The following is a 12,500-nucleotide window of genomic DNA, read 5'->3' as shown; positions in this document are numbered from 1 at the left end:
ATTCTTTTATTGCAAGATCTACTTAACAGTGCGTCATCTCACAAACCAAATTCATACACTACAGGTGCAACAAGCATCACAAAACGTTGAGAGCACTTCGCAGAACACAGCAAGGCAGAGAAAATCTGCGATCGCTACATTTTATGTATATATCGTCTTTTTGTTATGTAATCTCCCACATTATTCTATTAATATTGCAAACAGGGTATCTGGTCGTGAAATAAGTGATTCAGAGGAAACTCTAATCATCTATACTCAGACCCTAGTCCATCTGAATTCTTCACTGAATCCGCTCATCTACGCGTGGAAGATGAGACCTATTCGACACGCTATTATGGAAATACTGCGAAACATATTGTCAAAACATTGCTGTTGATAGTGGAGGATGTTAGAGTTCTGCGTGTTCGAGGTTATCATCTATTCAGTTAGTATACCGTAAAATTCCGAAACTAAACCCCCGGGCTTATATTTTTCAAAGGCCCTTTTTGAGGGGCGTATTTTTGGAGGGGCTTATTTGCTTGGGGAAATTTACGTTTCAAAATCGATTGGGCTAGCCTTGTAGTTGGAAGGAAATTTACCCTTTTTGCTTTATTTTACTTTGTATTTGAGGGCAGTTTCCAAGTACAAGCCCTCCGGGAGAGCTTATATTTTGAGGAGTGATTTAAGATTTAACGGAGGGCTTTTTGCGTTACGAGTTTGGGGGCCTTCTAGTTGAAGGGGTTTTATGGAGGGGCTTATTTTCAGAATTTTACGGTATTATATTTCAGATCAGTTCTTTTAGCAGACTCTTCAACGTTGCGTGTAATATGTAATAAACGATCATCTAGTCTAATAGAGGAAGAGCAGCCAATGGTTTTATCCCAGCAAAATCTACATTTTAGATAATATTTATTCCGTTTACTTATTCTCTTTATTCTAAGCCAAGCTGGTAGATTATATTGACAATAGGTGAAAATAAAAGATAGTTAATTAACATTTAGTCGAAACCATGTTGGTTGGTTATAGAAACTTACTATACATAAACTCAGATGCTTTGCATATCAGTTGTGGTTCACTTTATCCTTGGTTTAATTTCTTTTACTTTGCCTCAAAGTAATTGACTAAGATATATTACTAAGATACATTAATTAAGATAAATTATTGCGATCTTACAAAGTTCGTTACATTGCGTTGTCAATATTGCGTACTAAAACAAAATTAAATGAGTGACGCTTAGTTCTTTACAGGGAGAGAGTCAGTTTAATGTGTTTCACCTGCTGGTTGAGATCGGGCTTCTCATATTTTATAAACATGGATTCCTTAAGCTTCACTTGCTACTTAGTGGCTGCAGAGTCCAGGATCTCGAAGCAACCGGTGTGCAGGATGCTCTACAAAACTCTGAACTCTGCAGATGTTTAAAAACGTTCGAAGACCTGTCTGAAAGTAAGTGCTCGCGCACTCGTGTGAAGAAGTGTCAGCTGGTTTCACCAACATAACAAGCATTACAACTTGCACACGAAAATTTATAGACCACACGCGTGCGTAGTGCCATCACTCGATTTAATGCTGGGCAAACAAGGTTCGATGACCTAAATTAATCAGTTGAGCTCTAAATTCTCTTGCAACGCGTCTTTCAACTAGACAAAGAATAGATAAAATGTCTGTGCGAAACTTAAAACATATGACTAGTTATTTTTTGCCAGACAAAGACATTTATGTTTTCAGAAGGAAAGCGCCTTAAATTAATTACTTCGTTGTCTAGTAGGATTTCAGAAAAACACCCAAAGCAAATGAATTGTATGTATTTATTTATATTTGCGATGCGTGGATAATTCTCTCGTTTTCCGGATATTTTTTGGGGACTTTCCACGAAGATTGAAGACAAATTAGTGCTAACATACGTTTCAATTTTCTGATGCAAAAGAGTTACGCTTCCTTTCAATAAAATCGCCGAGATTGAATTTATAGACCACACGCGTGCGTAGCCCCTCAGGGACAGCACCTTTCACATTAAAAAGATTCCTGACTTTGAAAGTAACCTTAAATCAATAGGTTGACATAACCGGTTAGCAAGTTTGCGTATACTCCTCTGTGTCGTGACTGAGAAGTGCCCAACGTAAAGGATTTTAAAGAAGAACTTAGGTGTTTCCTGGGGCTCGACTCCTGAATAGGGCTGTGTTTTCCCTCCCTTGACTGATGTCTGAATATATTTAGAAATATATTTGTTCATAAGGTTCTCAGGGAAGAGATTCGTCCGCAGAATGACAGACAATTTTTGAAGGTCAGTATGGAACCCCATCAAAGTGTTGTTTATCTTAAAAGTTCTATGAATCAAGGTTTTGAGTAACCCCAATTTGTAGGTAAAGGGGCAAAAACTCAGATAACTGGTGAGCAGACCTGTGAAAGTCTTTTTCCGGTAAACGGTGGTGTAAGAGACAGAAAATAAACGTTATATGGTGTGGTCTTCGGTGACCGCACACAAAATATCGCGGGCGCTCTTTCCCACGAAAAAGCACATGTTTTGTTATGGAGTTATACTGTCGTTTCGTTAGGACAAGTTTTCCTTTCCATTAAGAAGGCACAATAACTTCGAATCTTTCTCTTTCACGTGCAATTTGTGAATGGAATGAATACAAGTTATGTGCAGATTAGAAACGAACTAGCAAGTGAACAACTGATTAAAGTACAGTTTCAAGTAGCTATGAGTGGACGCTACATCATTCGAAGTTATTAATTTCAAGCAGTACTGTGGTTAAAGTAACGGAATGACTGGCAAGAATTCGAAGAGCAAGAAATCGAAAAGTGGTGCTAAGAAAGGTGGACACGAGAAAGCAGCGACTCACGTGACTCCACAGAAGGAAAATGTTCCCGATTCGGCGCCAACAGAGAAATCGCCTCAGCGCACGTTCCAAGGTGATGAGAATGGTGGATTAGAGCAAGTAGGGCCATCATTAACAAGTGGAAACGTGGAATTTGGTTTCTATGGCGAGGATCAGGTAGAACAAGGCAGTAGTTCCAGGCCTGTTAGATTAAGGGAGCCGAACAAAAGAATAGATGAATTGGAAGTTCGAGTCGAGAAAGCGGTTCATGCGAAGCGTCAGCGAAACTGGTATCTTGGAGAACTGCGGAAACGGCGAAATTGTGTACAAGAATTGATTTTAAGCCCTAGCACACAGATAAGTGGAGTGGAAGCCGAGATTTACAGGTATAAAGAAGCATTTCGTAACTTTGTTGTCAGTCATAATAATTACTTCAGCTTTGAAGATGATGAAGAGAAAAAACAATTTATTATTGACAGTTATCAGAATGAACGAGAAATGAAATTACAGTTAGAAATCCTCATAAATCAGTGGAGGAAAAAGGAAGTAGGTACCCCTCCTTCTGAATCTGGATTGAGCCATGGGTCTGACAAGAGCGAGAGAAGTTGTGTGTCAAATAGAAGCAGTGTTAAAGAGAAGAGAAGGGTGGCAGTAGAAGCTAAATTGGAAGTGCAGACCCTAAAGGAAAAGCAGGAACTAGAACGCAAATTAGAAGTAGAAAGAAGTAAAGCAGAGTTAAACAGGAAATTAGAGCTGTTGAGTGCTAAAACTAAGATGGAGCAGGCGGAAATTGACTTATTGCTGGAGCGCGGCGAAGAGAATGAAGCGAAGGATGGGATGAATGATTACTTAAAAGAGCATAGTGCCAATTATCCTCCTGCGAAGGGGCATTTGTCACAGCCTGTTACGGGTGGTGCCACACCCTCTTCAGAATCCCAGCCAGTTGTTGACAATGGAAAAATGCAAACATCTTCAGCACAAGATATTGCCCAAACTTCACTTTCATCATTGGTGACTGCGAGTTACTTAGCATCAGGGTCAGCGGTCACGACTTCTGGTCCAAACGTAGGAAGAGTTGCGATTCACAAGACGAGTTCTAGTAGTTTAACTACCCAGGCTCCAATTAATTGTACTAAGTTTAGCACGCCTATCAGTTATGTACCTCGTTTTAATTTGCCAAGGGCAACATCCACAGCTGTTGCGGCATCACCAATGTCGATGCACCAATCACCAGGAATGCCTACATGGTCTTGTAGTCCACGAACTGTAGGTTTACATGCATCAGCAACCGAGTTCTATCCTGCCAACACTCCTCAGCAATCCACATCAACGTACATTTATTCAGCCCCTCCTTTTGAGCAGCAAGCTAGTCCGCAGTCACGCATGCAACCTGATCCTTGGGTGGCAGTTGCCGAAGCAATCAAGCAAGGTCCAACCTTACCGAAAGTAGAGTTGATGAAATTCAGTGGAGACCCTTTGGAGTATGTGGAGTTCGTTACGAACTTTAGAGACAATATTGAGAACCAGGTGTCTGATGAGTCTCAAAGACTGACACGCCTTTTAGCTCAGTGCTCAGGCAAAGCTAAAGAATCAATTAGGAGTTGTGTTAATTTGACAGTGGGTGAAAGGTACACAGAAGCCTGGAGAACTCTTAGCGAGAACTTAGGCCAGCCTCACATGATAGTAGAAGCCCACATGAAGAAACTGAGAGAAATTCAAGTGCGGAAAGCAGATGCGACGACTCTCATGGAGTTTGTAAGGCGACTGGAAGATGCTAGGAGGGTCCTGACCAGTATGGGTCACAACTACGTGAGTCGGTTAGACAACGAAGATGTCATAATCTCGTTGATGCGAAAGCTCCCTGATGAGGGCCTGAAAAGGAAGTGGGTGGATAAAGCAGGAGATCTCATCAAGCGAAAAGGTCGAGCGGACTTTGCGGACTTTGTTGAATTTGTTCGAAGAGTTGCAGATCGTATAAACAATAGATACGGGCAAGAATTAGGGTCCTCTTCTCATGGTAACCGAGAAAAAAAGGAAACAAACAAGATAAAGGATCCGCCTCCCAAGTTTACTACCCTTGCGACTCAAACTGACCAGAACTGCCTAAGCCAGAAAACATCACCAAGGCCCCCTTGGAAGTGTGCTCAGTGTTCCGGACCTCACAATGTTTGGAGGTGCCGAAAGTTCAGAAGTGCCTCATTGAATGACCGTCTAAAGACTGTTCGTCAACGTGGACTTTGTAAGCTTTGTCTTGACCAAGGACATACTGCGAAACAATGTGATAGGGGATTCACCTGCCGAATATCAGGTTGCGGCAAGGATCACCACTACCTGCTACATTTCCCGTCGGAGAGCGTTGATGAAAAGAACCCTAGAAATCCCAGCAGTAATGCGGTGGAAGGTTCAGCGAACAGTAGCAATGTGCAAGCGCCCAACACGAAGGATAGCAGCCCTTCGATGGCAAGTGCAAGGGAACAGGATCTGGTGACGGTTGCTGCGCTCGAAGCGGGCAGACCCAGAGTATGCTTTAAGGTAGTTCCAGTCAAGATTAGATGTCCGGGAGGTGCCAGAGAGATCATAACGCACGCTTTCCTAGACAGCGGTTCAGACGCCTCGCTCTGTCTAGATAGTTTGGCGCGTGAAATAGGTGTAACGGATATGAAGCCAATCAGCTATACTATGGCCACCACCAACTGTGCGGACGGGGAGCTAAGACATGGTCATGAAGTCCAGTTAGAAATTGAATCGTTAGAAGGAGATGCAAAGTTCCGACTCGAAAACGTCTTGACTACAAGCAATCTTCCCGTTTCAGCACGACAAATGGCCACAAACGAGGATATTAAGCGTTGGCCTCATCTTTGTGACGTTAGCTCACCCGAAACAGGAGATAAGAAAGTGACAATTTTGATAGGAAACGATCGCCCAGACCTGATTGACAAGCAGTTAGATCGGAAAGAAGGAGACCAAGGCGAACCTGTTGCATTGAGGACGCCCCTTGGGTGGACAGTCCACGGCCCGATTGGAGAAACCGTTAAGGACCGTGTTCACATAAACTTTACTCGCACCGGCCAAGATAGCTTAAGCGTTCAGCTGGAGCGCATGTATGATGAGGAATTTGTTGAAGCTGATGCCAATGCTGAGGAAGGCATGTCTGTTGAGGACCGTAAAGCACAGGAACTTATGGATCAGTCAGCGACCTTAGTGAACGGACACTATCAGCTTAAGCTTCCTTTTCGCCAAGAGAAGCCAGACCTTCCTGAGAGTCTGTCGACGGCCACAAGGAGGTTAAGTTGGCTAGAGAGAAAGATGCGGAAGGATCCAGTTTTCCACCGAAAGTACAGTGGCGTAATGGACAAGTACCTGACCGAGGGAGCATCACGACGGGTACCTGATGACGAAGTCCCAGTGCTTAAGCCGCTATGGTACCTTCCTCATCACGCGGTGTGGCATCCTAGAAAACCCGAAGAACCGCGGGTAGTGTTTGATTGTGCCTCAAGGAGTGGTGGAACGTCTTTGAATGAGCAACTTTTGAGAGGCCCTGAAAACACCAGCACCCTGATAGGAGTGATCCTGAGATTCCGAGTAGATGACGTTGCAGTTACGGCAGATATTAAGAGAATGTTTCACCAGGTCTTCGTAGCACCAGAAGATCGTGGAGCGTTGTGTTATTTATGGTGGCCGAATGGTGACCTTTCAAAGGGACCGAAGACTTACCAAATGCTCGTGCACATTTTTGGAGCAAAGTCCTCGCCGAGCGTATCAGGATACGCCCTGAGAAAGACGGCTAAGGATAATGAGAAAGACTTCTCCCAAGAGGCAGTTGACGCCGTGCTTAAGGATTTCTACGTAGATGACTTGCTTAAATCCTTTGCTGATTCAGAACGCGCAGTACAAGTCAGTAAGCAGCTACAGGAGTTACTTGCGAGAGGAGGCTTTGAATTGACAAAATGGATTTCCAATTCTCGCAGCGTGTTGTCAGCGTTCCCGGTGGAGGAAAGAGCACCCACCATTAAGAATTTAGATTTGAAATCAGAAAGTTTGCCTATAGATAGAGCACTAGGAATCCACTGGAATGTTGAACATGACACCATTGACTTTGTTGTGAATGACAAGGAGCGTCCAGAGAATCGGAAAGGTGTCTTATCATCTATTGCAACGGTGTATGACCCGCTCGGATTCGCCAGCCCCCTACTCTTACCTGGAAGAGAAATGAATCAGGAATTGTGCAAACTAAAGTTGGATTGGAATGAGAAGCTCCCAAGAGACTTGTGTGAACGTTGGAAGAGTTGGAGAGAAGGGCTTATGAGCTTGCAAGGATTCAGTATTCCTCGATGTTTTAAGCCAAAGGACTTCGGTGAAGTGAAACATGTAGAGCTTCATCATTTCGCCGACGCATCCCAAGAGCATGGTTATGGGACATCCTCTTATTTACGTCTTGTTAACAGTCAGGGGCAAATTCATTGCTGTTTCGTAATGGGGAAGTCTCGCGTGAAACCCTTGAAAAGTGCTTCAACAGTACCAAAGCTGGAGTTGACAGCGGCTACGCTAGCAACGAAAATCAACAAGGTCATAACGAGAGAGTTAGAAGGAAGACTGAAGATTAACAGTGTGACTTACTGGACTGACTCTATGATAGTTCTCAAGTACATTGCCAATGAAGTACGAAGATTTGTAACCTTCGTCGCAAACCGGGTAGCTGTCATACGTCAAGAATCAGATCCAGGGCAGTGGCGGCATGTACGATCAGAGCTCAATCCTGCGGATTATGCTTCCCGAGGGATCAAGGCCTCGGAGACTGGAAAACTGGAAAGGTGGCGCCGTGGTCCAGAATTCTTGTGGAGAGAAGTTGAAGATTGGCCCCCGAAACCTCCAGAGGAATTGGGAGACCTCCTAGATACAGACGAAGGAGTGAAAAAGGAGAAAGTCACTGTTGGAGCATCCACAGTTCATGCGGATTTCTGGAGCATTTTGTTCCAACGATATTCGTCGTGGGATCGATTGAGAAGAATAGTTGGGTGGTTATGTAGAGCCTTCAACAGACCGATGCAGTCCCAGTGCCAGAACGACAAAGATAGAAGTGTGAAGTATAGTCCTAAAACCTTATCGATCCATGACGTGGACAAAGCGGAGAAGAAAATTGTGAAGTTCGTCCAGGGACAGTCGTTTACTGATGAGAAAAGTGAAACAGTCATCAAAGGCAGACTAGCCAGACTTAAGCCATTCGAAGATGAAGGAATCATACGTGTCGGCGGAAGATTGAATCACTCGAGTTTGCCATATGATGCCAAGCACCCGATGATACTGCCAGCAAAGCACCCCGTGTCTGAGTTGATAATTCGCCACTATCATCACTTGAATGGACACGTAGGAGCCTATCAAGTTCTGGCCGAAATTAGGCAGCGCTATTGGATCGTGAATGCAGTTTCCACGATAAAGCAAGTTCTTGGCAAGTGCCATGTGTGCAAACGTCAGAACGCCAAGTTAGGAGAACAAGTGACAGCACCACTTCCAGTTGTTAGAGTGTCTTCGGACATTCACAGGCTCGTGTATCCATTTGCTGCAGTTGGGTTGGATTACTTCGGGCCCCTCTACGTGAAGATAGGACCTAACACAAGATCAAGGAGAGATCCTTCTCTGAACAAACGTTACGGCTGCATCTTCACTTGCCCAAGATATCGAGCAGTTCACATAGAGTTAGTTAACAACCTCTCCACTGACAGTTTTATCAATGCCGTTTTGAGCTTCGTTGGTAGAAGAGGCCACCCGGGTATTATCTATAGTGACAACGGTACTAATTTTAGAGGAGCTGAATTGGACGTCGTCAACGCTTTAAAGGTGTGGGATCAGGAGAAGATTCAGTTGAGGTTGACCAGGAGAGGAATTGAGTGGAAATTTAACCCACCCGCGGCCAGTCACCAAGGCGGCGTATGGGAGAGACTTATACGGTCTATCAGAAGGATCCTTCATTCTATGGTGGGAGAACGCCTCGTAGACGAAGAAACCCTGAGAACATTCCTCATTGAAGTAGAGAAGATTTTGAATGACAGGCCAATCACGCCGGTCTCTGATGATCCAAAGGATTTGGAAGCTCTGACGCCGAACCATATCCTTCTGTTGCGCCGAAACCCGTCTTCATCCCCAGATTTATTCGAGGAGTCAGATCGATTCAAAGCCAGATGGAAGCACGTTCATCTTCTCGCAAATGAATTTTGGCAGAGGTGGACAAGGGAATATCTGCCAACGCTCCAAGAACGCCAGAAGTGGTTACAACCTAAGCCAAACTTTATAGTAGGAGATTTAGTGTTGCTTGCAGACAAGAATTTGCCCCGGGGTCAGTGGCCAAAGGGCTTGGTCGAGCAAACCTTTCCTGATAGCGAAGGCATGGTACGCCAAGTTGTCGTCAGAACAGCGGACGGAGTGTACCGCAGAGATGTCCGGAAGCTCTGTCTATTGGAAGAGCAGTTACTAGGTGGCTTGGAACAGCGGCCAACACCTCTTTGAAGCTACCAGTTCATGTGTGTAGGAAGGGCACCGAGAAGTGTCTGAACTGTTCCGAAAGGTTAAGATAACTGAGGGAACTTTTGAGGAACTTTGTACTGATCTGATAGTTTCGACTAGTTTTTTGTACGCTCATTACTAGTTTGTGCTAAAGTAGAAAGACTCCCCAGTCGTCTTTCGGGGGGGAGCGTGTAAGAGACAGAAAATAAACGTTATATGGTGTGGTCTTCGGTGACCGCACACAAAATATCGCGGGCGCTCTTTCCCACGAAAAAGCACATGTTTTGTTATGGAGTTATACTGTCGTTTCGTTAGGACAAGTTTTCCTTTCCATTAAGAAGGCACAATAACTTCGAATCTTTCTCTTTCACGTGCAATTTGTGAATGGAATGAATACAAGTTATGTGCAGATTAGAAACGAACTAGCAAGTGAACAACTGATTAAAGTACAGTTTCAAGTAGCTATGAGTGGACGCTACAGGTGGTGTGGGTCAGTGTTATTGATTAGAACATCTAGGAAAGGTAAAACATGGTCAGTTTTCCGCTCCATTGTAAAGCGTATATTGGGGTGTTGATTGTTGATGTAATTGAAGAAAAGGGTTGCATCCCGTTCAGAGTGGAAAAGGCAAAATGTGTCGTCTACGTACCTCTGAATCCCCGTATTGATCCAACCATATATTCTCATGGTGACCCATAAAGAGATTGGCGAGAACAGGGGCAAGGTGGGACCCCATGGCTACAACATCCACCTGATCATAGAAGTTACTTTTGAAGAGGAAGTGAGTTTCCTTGGTAACAAACTCAAACAGCCTTTTAAGCTCACTTTTACTAAGTTTCAACCCTGGATTACCCTCAGTAATATATTTGACGGCAAGGTTAATACAATCATCTAGAGGTATGTTGGTGAAGAGGCTTTCAACATCGAAGGAGACCATAAACATCCCATGCAAAGATAGATCATTGATTTCCTTCACAAAAGTGAAGGAATCTGAAGCAATGAATGTGGACGGAATAGAGCGGTTTTCACTTGACTGGCGTAAAACCAAAACCAAAGTAAATACACTAGCCAACCAAAGGGCGTAGTAAAACCAAAACCAAACCAATTCCTCAATTACTTTCGACAGTCAAGTGAAAACCGCTCTATGAGGTTGGAGGAGATTACTTAAGTATTTGGCCAAGCTGTAGTTGTAGGTGCCTATGGAGGAAACTATGGGCCGAAATGGAGGGGTGGAATTTGGCGATCGTGGTTTGTGACACCGGGAAACTGGCTACGGAACAGTCGCATTTGGCTCACACGTACTTGTCATCATATCGATCAATTATTTTAGGAAGACGGCAGACTAGGCATGACGTCAAATCACTTCTTAACCCTGAGCTTCTAGTTTCTAGACTGGTTTAAAAGTGCTAACAGTTTAACAGTTGCGTAAATGTAAAGGAGGCGAGTTCCATGACTTGGCAGAGGCAACAGTCAAAGATCTATCCTATATGATTATTAAGTAGAACGGTTAGCAACCTACAAGACAGCTAGTGGACCTTAAGGTTTTAGTTGGCTGGTAAGACGAATTAGTTCGGAGATATAAAGAGGAGGCTGCCCACTTAATGGCTTAAGAGCTTAATGGCTTAAGAATGTCAGTAAATATCGAGCAACCGGCCAGCGGCCACGATCAAAAATTAAATTTCGCTCATATCTTGTCCATACATACTTATTAGTAAGTAACTATATGTGGTGTAGTTTGTTTTTCAAAAGGCCACTGGAGAAAATCGACAAAATCAGTTTTCGTGGTCGGCGACTTGAAAACAATCAAAATTTGAGGCAAAATGAGCGGGTCTCAAAACTTCGCTCGCACGCAAAAAGGAAGGAAGCGTGATAAAATATTCCTGGATAAATCAATTTGTAAAGGGTTTTAGCCCTAGTATGGCGGTTGATTGTTAACTTAACGATACTGTGGAAGGTAAACAATTTTATTTTAGTTTTGGTTCTTTTTCAACTCAAGGAAGTTTAAATTCAGACCTAAAGTCGCGATTTAATTTTCAGGCATGTGCTACACCTTGGTTTTTCCTGAAACTCAAGCTATAAGTTAGTTAAACATTGTACTAAAACATATGTAAGAACTGGCAGGGGTAATTTAATTTAGGCTTCAGACGAACCTTCTGAACTTGAACAAATTTTGAGTGAAATATGAAACATTTGCATAATTCACCAACGGCTTGCTGTTGCTGAAAGGGATCATAGGCATTTCCTGAGAAGAAACCTGATGTACCTCTATTAATTTGCTAACATCCAATAGAAATTAACTTACCTTTATAGTTTGGGGGCACATTTTACTTTTTCTACTCTCGAGCTCCAAAATTATGCTGGCGCTAATGCATTTTGTAATTTGACCTCTAACGAGAGGTTATTGGAGATGGGACAGGTTATTAAAATGTCACTCAAACCGAATGAGCGTTATGATCTAAATTCTTAAGGTGGTTGAACAAAATATATCACGAGAAAAATATGTTTTTAAGACATTTTCGGCGATTTGAAAGATGTTCTTACCAATTCATAGAATCAGCGAGGAAGTGTGAGAAGACAAGGAGCGGGTGTTGCGTGACAACGAACACCATCCTTCGCACTTAAGAATGAGCAGTCTAAAACAAAATTGTTTATACATTTCTTTGATGTTTTCAAAGTTATTTGTCCAATTATACAACAACTGAAAGGCTGCATAGTCTGGCTGCCACTAGTACTTGATTTAAAAGTGTAAAGTGGTGGTCAGTTTTTCCGACACCTGGGCGTGTGATTAATGCATTGACTATTAAGGAATTTGGAAAACATTAAAATCATACACCCTGCCAGTACACACGAACACTGAGTAGGTTTTAAACTTTGGGCAACCTCGATAAATGATCTTGGAAGCGTTTTTTGTTTTGAGTGAAGAATCACAATAAAAAAATCATGTTATATGGAATGGAAAGGTCGTTTAGGGGATAGAGGAATCGGTCGAAAGGGTTACACTGTAACTCTTCAAGGGTATCAGGTAAGCAATTCGCTCTAAACCCTGTCTCCCCCTTTCAAATACTTGCACAGGCTAACCAGCATTAAAAAACTTACATTTAATAGCACACGCAACTAAGAAAATATCGCAAAGTAATTGGGGAAATGCTATCCAGGCAGGGCGGCCTTGTGGAGTGGTAGATGACGTAGCGCTATTTTCAAGTTTA

At 43.1% G+C, this 12,500-nt stretch overlaps 3 protein-coding genes across 3 annotated transcripts in view; all 3 read left to right on the top strand.

The window, feature by feature from the left end:
- LOC140940779 (adenosine receptor A3-like) overlaps window positions 1–376 on the top strand; it is an 882-nt gene extending 506 nt beyond the window's left edge. Inside the window, exon 1 of the mRNA XM_073389742.1 lies at window positions 1–376. This exon is cut by the window's left edge and continues 506 nt beyond it. Within this exon, the coding sequence (XP_073245843.1) occupies window positions 1–376 (376 nt within the window).
- The window catches only part of LOC140942370 (uncharacterized), a 333,944-nt gene that overhangs the window by 92,135 nt on the left and 229,309 nt on the right, over window positions 1–12,500 (top strand). The window lies entirely within an intron of this gene.
- LOC140940777 (uncharacterized) lies at window positions 2,745–9,299 on the top strand. Its single transcript, XM_073389740.1, has one exon. It carries the CDS (start codon window positions 2,745–2,747, stop codon window positions 9,297–9,299), a length of 6,555 nt encoding a protein of 2,184 aa, XP_073245841.1.

The sequence above is a fragment of the Porites lutea genome, chromosome 6, assembly GCF_958299795.1.
Source record: "Porites lutea chromosome 6, jaPorLute2.1, whole genome shotgun sequence".
Lineage (NCBI taxonomy): Eukaryota > Metazoa > Cnidaria > Anthozoa > Scleractinia > Poritidae > Porites > Porites lutea.
This window is presented reverse-complemented; position numbering and strand designations above follow the sequence as displayed.

Bases quoted from the DNA above. Each gene is read 5' to 3' on its own strand.
- LOC140940777 (XM_073389740.1), top strand. From the start codon at position 2,745: ATGACTGGCAAGAATTCGAAGAGCAAGAAATCGAAAAGTGGTGCTAAG.